Source organism: Rhinolophus sinicus, linkage group LG04 (genome assembly GCF_036562045.2).
Source record: "Rhinolophus sinicus isolate RSC01 linkage group LG04, ASM3656204v1, whole genome shotgun sequence".
Taxonomy (NCBI): domain Eukaryota; kingdom Metazoa; phylum Chordata; class Mammalia; order Chiroptera; family Rhinolophidae; genus Rhinolophus; species Rhinolophus sinicus.
In genome coordinates, this window is record NC_133754.1 from 178,241,731 (window position 1) to 178,249,527 (window position 7,797).

The 7,797-nt window shown below is 41.7% G+C and overlaps 1 protein-coding gene across 1 annotated transcript; it reads left to right on the top strand.

Annotated features, from left to right (window-relative positions):
* Window positions 1-898: 898 nt before the first annotated feature.
* LOC141571366 (olfactory receptor 1J4-like) lies at window positions 899-2,027 on the top strand. The gene has a single exon (XM_074331587.1). It carries the CDS (start codon window positions 938-940, stop codon window positions 1,868-1,870), a length of 933 nt encoding a protein of 310 aa, XP_074187688.1. The 5' UTR covers window positions 899-937; the 3' UTR covers window positions 1,871-2,027.
* The last annotated feature ends 5,770 nt before the right edge of the window (window positions 2,028-7,797 follow it).

Below are 7,797 nucleotides of genomic sequence, written 5' to 3' on the forward strand. Positions count from 1 at the left end.
ATTGACTCTATTCCCTGTGCTGAATGAATATTTGATCATTTTTAACCTACAGCAAATGGCAATACATATAGTTTATATATTATGTATGTGGAATTTATATCATACTCATTTCTTTTTCCTAACAGCTAAAATAGGCGATAGAACATTTATTCTTAGTGAAGCTGTGAAGATTTTATCTGGGAATGCACTGGCTGATGTGTGGATTTAATTAGGCAATGTGTAAAAAGCCTTAGCATAGCGCCCGGCACACAGTATAATCAGTAAAATACTCAGCATTATTAAGAAAGACAGTTTGAGGACTATTCTGATTTGAGCGCTATTCTGGCTTCAAGAGGCTTTAACTGGCCCCCCATTTCTAGAGTGTCCGTGAGTTTACAGCTGTAGGTCAGCGGGACCCGGCAGCTTCACAGGAGTGTGACAACTCGCTAACGCAGCCTCAGCACTGGGGTCTCACGTGTTTCTTTAAGGCAGAAACAACTGGTACCAGTTTGCCGAGGCTCATCCACTATTTCTGCCGCAGTGAACTATTACAGTTTGGCTCTGGCCTGGGCAGAAATGATCTCTCTATGCTCATCATTTTCTAATGCACAGAGGTCAGGGACCTTGTCTTTCTTGTTCACGGCTGCACCTCCGTCCTTGTAGAGGCCCCAACACAGACTCGATGGTCCATAAATAATGGCTGAAGGAAACTCTGAACGCCCTCTTGCTTCTGCACCATGACATCTTGTTGGTAGATTAGGGTGCTATGTTTTCCTGGAGCCAGACTGGGATGGAGCAAAAGTGCCTGTGTCCACAGGAATGAGGAATTAACAGGAGTGGACTTACACGTTCATGGTTTTCCCAGAGCAGGACAATACGAGATGTGATGGTCCTGGTCATCTTTTCTAGGTTCCTGAGATTCCCAAACCTCCTCCATCCCTGGCAGACCAAGGGCAGCATGAGGCCTGAGAACCAGAGCAGCGTGTCCCACTTCCTCCTGCGGGGGCTCCCCATCAGGCCCGAGCAGCAGGGCGTGTTCTTCGCCCTGTTCCTGGGCATGTACCTGACCACAGTGCTGGGGAACCTGCTCCTCATCCTGCTCATCAGGCTGGACGCTCGCCTGCACACGCCCATGTACTTCTTCCTCAGCCACTTGGCCTTCTCTGACATCTGTTTCTCATCTGTCACCGTCCCTAAGATGCTCGTGAACATGCTGACTCAGGACCAATCCATCCCCTATGCAGGGTGCATTTTTCAGTTGCATTTTTTCATATTTTATGCTGCTTTTGACAATCTCCTTCTAGCAGTGATGGCGTATGACAGGTATGTGGCCGTCTGTCACCCTCTACACTACCCCACCATCATGAGGGAGAAGCTGTGTGTGACGCTGGTGGCTGGCTCCTGGCTTGTCGCCTTTGTCCATGCCCTCTTGCACACCCTTCTCTTGGTCCGACTGTCCTTCTGCACTGACAATACCATCAACCACTTTTTATGTGAGCTCACTGTGCTCCTGAAGCTGAGCTGCTCGGACATCTCACTCAATGAGCTGGTCCTCTTCACTGAGGGAGGAATATTTCTCACCCTGCCTTTGGGTGGTGTCTTAGGCTCATATATCTGTATAGGGACTATTATCCTGAGGGTTCCCACCATGAAGAGACTCTTGAAAGCCTTTTCTACCTGTGGCTCACATCTCTTTGTGGTATCTTTATACTATGGGACACTCGCAAGCGTTTACTTTTTCTCCTCATCGTGGGACTCCAAGGACATAATTGCTTCAGTCATGTACACAACAGTTACACCCATGCTGAATCCCTTCATCTATAGCCTGAGGAACAGAGACATAAAACAGGCCCTACATGTGTTTGTCAATAGGGCTAACTTCTTCAAGTGACAATCACTAAATCCTCAGATTGCAGTCATGAGCACAGCGAGCTCTCTCTCCTAAGATTATTGCGTGGCTGACATCTCCATATAACTTCAATAGAACATGCATTCTGCTGTCATATGTAGTGCTGTGAATATGTCAGCTAGGCCTAGTTTGCTACTTGGATTGGTAATAATTCTTTACCCCTAATTAATGTTTTGCTTGTTTATCTCCTATAAGATATGTGCAAAATCCTATGCAAAACTTGTCACAATTACAAATGTGGATTTGTCTTTTTCTCCTTTGTCATATATCAGTTTTTGCTTATGTACTGTTTATAGTATGTTATTGAGGACACGCCAATTTGGCATCACAATATTGCAGTGGTGCACTGAGGATGGCTTTCATTGGCTTTAAGCTGATTGTGTGCCTGTCTTTTCAACTCACGTTCAATGACATCATGTGGGTAGACTGAAATCAGCTATGAGAAGAATAATTACAAAGTACATGGGCAAGTCCTACAAGAAAGGCTTGTTAAAAAAAACAACCAGAAAGAAACTTAAAAAATACATTTAACAGCACAGCACTGCATTTATGATTAGGAGATATTTCTCTTATCTCTGGCATGGGTCCTACACGAACATCTCATCTAATTATTCCGACAGTAATATAGATACTTGATGTCTATATCTACATCTAGTACTACAGTATAGATGGTTAGGATGCAGGTTTCTTGAGGCTACTGTGTACATAATATTTCTTTTCCATCATTTTACTCTAAACTTTTCTATATCCTTATATCCGTGAGGTGTCCACTGTTAATGGTGTAAAGGTGGATTTTGATCTTTTTATGTAGATAAACAATTATTATATATCTGGAGCATTTAATCTAATAATATCAAATGCAATAATGATACATTTGAATTTATATTTTCCATATTACTATATGTTTTCTATTTGAAACATCATTTTCATAATTATTCTCTTTTCTATCTCTCCCTTTTGATTAAATATATATTTTGTTATTGTATTCCCCATCTATTAACTTATTAATTATATATTATTATTATTTTATGACTATTCTGTGATTTCTGTAGAAATTACTTCCTGCTTTCCCTTTAAATTTTTAAAAACTAGTATAATATGCATAACATGAAATTGACCATTTTAACCATTTGAGGTATCAATTCAGTGGCATTTAGTACATTTATCACCACCATCTCATTCTAGGTCCACTGAAGGAAACTCTATGGAAAATCAATGCAATTGAGTATTTTGCAACAGTGAAAAAAACAGCAAAGATATCTATGAGTCAATATGGAGGGATATGCAGGAGATGTTAAATTTAAAACAAGCAATCTACAGAATGCTATTTTTTGTGTAAAAATGATAAAACATACGTGTATCTATCCATTTGATGAAAAAGAAACACAAGAAGGATAAATCAGAAACTAGTGACACTGCTCTCCTGAAAGAGGTGGGTAGGAATGGGTAGAAAAAAATGGAGAAATGAGTACATTTATTTGTATAGTTTTGACTGTGTTACCTATTACCAGCTAAAAAATAAATAGAAGATGTGATGAATAAAGCAAAATAGAATAAAAGAAAACAAGTGAACCTAACTACATTGAAAATTAATACCATAATTAGACTTAAGGGGAAAATAAAATAACTAACTTAAGTTTATTCTTAAACCCAGATTGTTGTCTACATGCTCTCACAATAATGGAAAAACTGGACACAAAATTTTGAGCTACAATTAGTGTGTTAGTAAAAGTGTATGAATTTTGCCCGGCCCGGTGGCTCAGGCGGTTAGAGCTCCATGCTCCTAACTCCGAAGGCTGCTGGTTCAATTCCCACATGGGCCAGTGGGCTCTCAACCACAAGGTTGCCAGTTATATTCCTCGAGTCCCACAAGGGATGGTGGGTAGCGCCTCCTGCAACTAAAATTGAACACGGCACCTTGAGCTGAGCTGCCGCTGAGCTCCCAGATGGCTCATTTGTTTGGAACGTGTCCTCTCAACCACGAGGTTGCCAGTTCGACTCCCACAAGGGATGGTGGGCAGCGTCCCCTGCAACTAGCATGGCAACTGGACCTGGAGCTGAGCTGTGCCCTCCACAACTAAGACTGAAAGGACAACTTAAAGCTGAAGGCACCCTCCACAACTAAGACTGAAAGGACAACTTGACTTGGAAAAAAGTCCTGGAAGTACACACTGTTCCCCAATAAAGTCCTGTTCCCCTTCCCCAATAAAATCTTTAAAAAAAAAGTGGTATGAGTTTAAGAATCTGAAATAACCTGTTCAAAGATTCAGCAAATAAGTAAACATATTAAGGAAAAGGGAATGACTCCACACCCTTGGGGAAAAGTGCTATGTACATGGTAAAGGAGAGGCTGGAAAGAACTCTATGGTGTGAACTTATGGGGTATAAAACGTATGAATACATTGAATTCTATGTTATATATCAACATACTGTTTCCATCCCCCATTCTTTCTACTCACTCCTGACCCACCTCCTATGGTTAGTCATTCCTTTAGTTTCTTAGCTTCTCGCTTTTACTTTTTGTGTTTCTTTTATATATATTTCCTACTTGGTTCTCTGACATCATTTAGAAACCTTGTAAGCAATGAATACACCTAACATTTCAAAATGAATAACAACGGTAATGGATTATAATTCAGAGAATAAATAAGAATCTATGGGTCCATAATGATATAAATCAATTAAAAATGAGTGGGGAATAAGGGAAAGATCCTTCTTACATGAGAATGTAACTAATAAATGTATTAATAGAAGAAATGTTAGAATTAGAAAATCAGCATTTGTCCTCTACATTTGCGATAACTTTGTCACAGAAGAATCACAAGGGGATGTTAAATATAGTGGGTGAAATTTTAATAGGAAAAAAGTTACATTTGTATAGTCTCAAAATACCTACCCAAATGATACCTATTAATTTCAAGGTTAAAATAGTACCTTACAGTAGAGAACCTGGCAGATACCACCTGGCCAATTGATCAAGGATAAAAACACTAGTAGTTGGAAACATTGATGTCATGCCTTCTGATGATATGCACTACAGTATACCTGCCAAAAATCTAAGCCTGAGTTACATATATGTACATATGTACAAGCATACAGAAGGTAAACAGTATAATGTTAACCATTAGGGAATCTGGGTGAAGCCTGTGCAGGAAGTCTTCATGTCATGTTTGCAACTCAACTAAATCTTTAGAATCATTTCAAAATAAAAAGTTGAAAAGTCCTTTGTCCCAGCTGGATCAATGTCCAAGAAAAAGGCGTCCAGGTCACGGCTGGCATCAGGGACACCATCCCCTGGGATCCCAGAACCTCTGGCTCTAGGACATGCAGCTCCCCAAAGGACAGCAAGAAATTAGCCAGAAGCCTGGGGACTTAGTTTCAGTCCTCTCATTAGTAATTAAGTGTTATCTTTAGACTCACTTCCCTGGAGCTGGTTAAGGAACACGAAAGTCTGCTAGAAGCACTAGGGCCACAGATAGTTGTTTTATTTGTCTGGATACTGAGTCTCCTGAAGAGAAGCTGAGGAGCTGGGCAGCAGCCCGGAGCAGGTGTCTGAACTCACCCACGATGAGTACAGATCAGAGGAGCTGGAAATCTGCACTTGGTGATGGATCTGCCTATGGGCTTGTGGGTGGTGTATGTATGAGACTCTGTGTTTGTGTGTGTGTGTGTGTGTGTGTGTACTGTATGCTTGTGTACATGTCATTGATGGCTGCATGTATGTGTGTGTACTACGTATCTGACTCACAGCCTGACCCTTTTCCTGAGTTACATCCAATCTGGACCCTGTTTCAGTGCGTGGAGACCAAGTTACCAACCTCCTGGCGTGTGATTAGGGACTCCTGAGTCACACCCATGGTCATAAATTTCTGCATCACAGCTGAGTGATGAGAGTTGAGCATCAGGATGAGAGTGTTGTCTCGCTGCTGGAGGAGAAGAGGCCCAACCTCACCAAGGAACCGAGCTCAGAAGGGCTCACACCTCATCTCAGCAGTGTGTGCTAGTGCACGTGCGAGGTGTGTCTGTGAGTGACACACGCGTGTGTGAGAGCAGGAATGTGTATTGTTTGCTGTTGCCTGTGTGTATGTTACCGTGGGTACGTTACCACGTGCATGAGGTGTGGGTGGTGGTTTAGTGACTGCCTGTGACAGAACAGGCTTCACTGCCCCACGCTGACTGTCTTCCCTGGGAAGGGAACGGATCAGAAGGCACTTCTCAGTAACGGGAGGGTTGTGCTGTTGGTGCAGTGAGTGTGGCTGGGTGTGTATGTGTGTTTTGGGGCATCTGATTTGCATCCATGATCTCAAATATTTCCTTAAGGGCTCTCCTTCTGGGGCACCATTGGCTGAGATAACTAAACTCTAAGCAACTCCCTGTTTCCTGAAACAGATCTGCTATCACTTTCATGTACCTGAGTGTGAAGGAGTCATTCAGAAATTTTATAACTCTTTACTTTCATTAAACATCCCCACAAAAAAAAGAGAGGTAGAAAACAACATCAGCAACAAAACTCCATGCATCATGCTGTGTGAAGTTATTGGGCTGAATCTCCATCAAACAGCGGTGAGAACTTGGGAAAGTTACTTAACTCTTGGCCTCAGTTTCCACATGTATAAAATGGAAAGAATTACATTTTCCTTGTGAATATTACAAAAGGCATTGGTAAATATTTCTTGTATAAACAGAAGATAATGCATTTGAGAATTCTTTTCAGTTTTAAAGTTTATAAATATGAAGGAATGAAATTATCTAGACAGGGGACTAAGAAAATTTTGGACAACTTTGGGTTCTCACAACTCTGAAATAATGTATCGTGCTTGGCTCCCCTAACCAACAGAAGGGAGGTTTCATGTGTAGTGATTAAGAACATGGGCTCGGATCACACAGACATACAGACTGAACCCTATGGAGTAGCTAATACGTGGTAACTTTTAATCTACAGAAAATGATAATACCTGTCTATCAATTTATATATATTATATATCACATATATTATAGATAGAGATATACGTGTGTGTGTATGTGTGTGTGTGCCATTCTGTCCCCTACTGTAGTGTTTTATGCATATGGAATTTTTATCATTTCTGTTTCTATAACTTAAAACTAAAATAGGTAAAGAACACAAATTCTTAGTGCAGCTGTGAAGAGGTTTTAAAATCTGGGAATGTAAGGCTGATGTTTGCATTTAGTTTGAATATGTAGGTAAAGTTCTAGCCCAGACCCAATTATTCACCAAAAGCTCAGCATTATTAGGAAAGACAGTTTGAGGACTATTCTGATTTGAGCGCTATTCAGACTTCAAGAGGCTTTAACTGGCCCCCCATTTCTAGAGTGTCCGTGAGTTTACAGCTGTAGGTCAGCGGGACCCGGCAGCTTCACAGGAGTGTGACAACGCGCTAATGCAGCCTCAGCACTGGGGTCTCACGTGTTACTTTAAGGCAGAAACAACTGGTACCAGTTTGCCGAGGCTCATCCACTATTTCTGCCGCAGTGAACTATTACGGTTTGGCTCTGGCCTGGGCAGAAATGATCTCTCTATGCTCATCATTTTCTACACGCACAGAGGGTGGGGACCTTGTCTTTCTTGTTCACGGCTGCATCTCCGTCCTTGTAGAGGCCCCGACACAGACTCGATGGTCCATAAATAATGGCTGAAGGAAACTCTAAACGCCCTCTTGCTTCTGCACCATGACGTCTTGTTGGCTGATTAGGGTGCGATGTTTTCCTGGAGCCAGACTGGGATGGAGCAAAAGTGCCTGTGTCCACAGGAATGAGGAATTAACAGGAGTGGACTTACACGTTCATGGTTTTCCCAGAGCAGGACAATACGAGATGTGATGGTCCTGGTCATCTTTTCTAGGTTCCTGAGATTCCCAGACCTCCTCCATCCCCGGCAGAACAAGGACAAC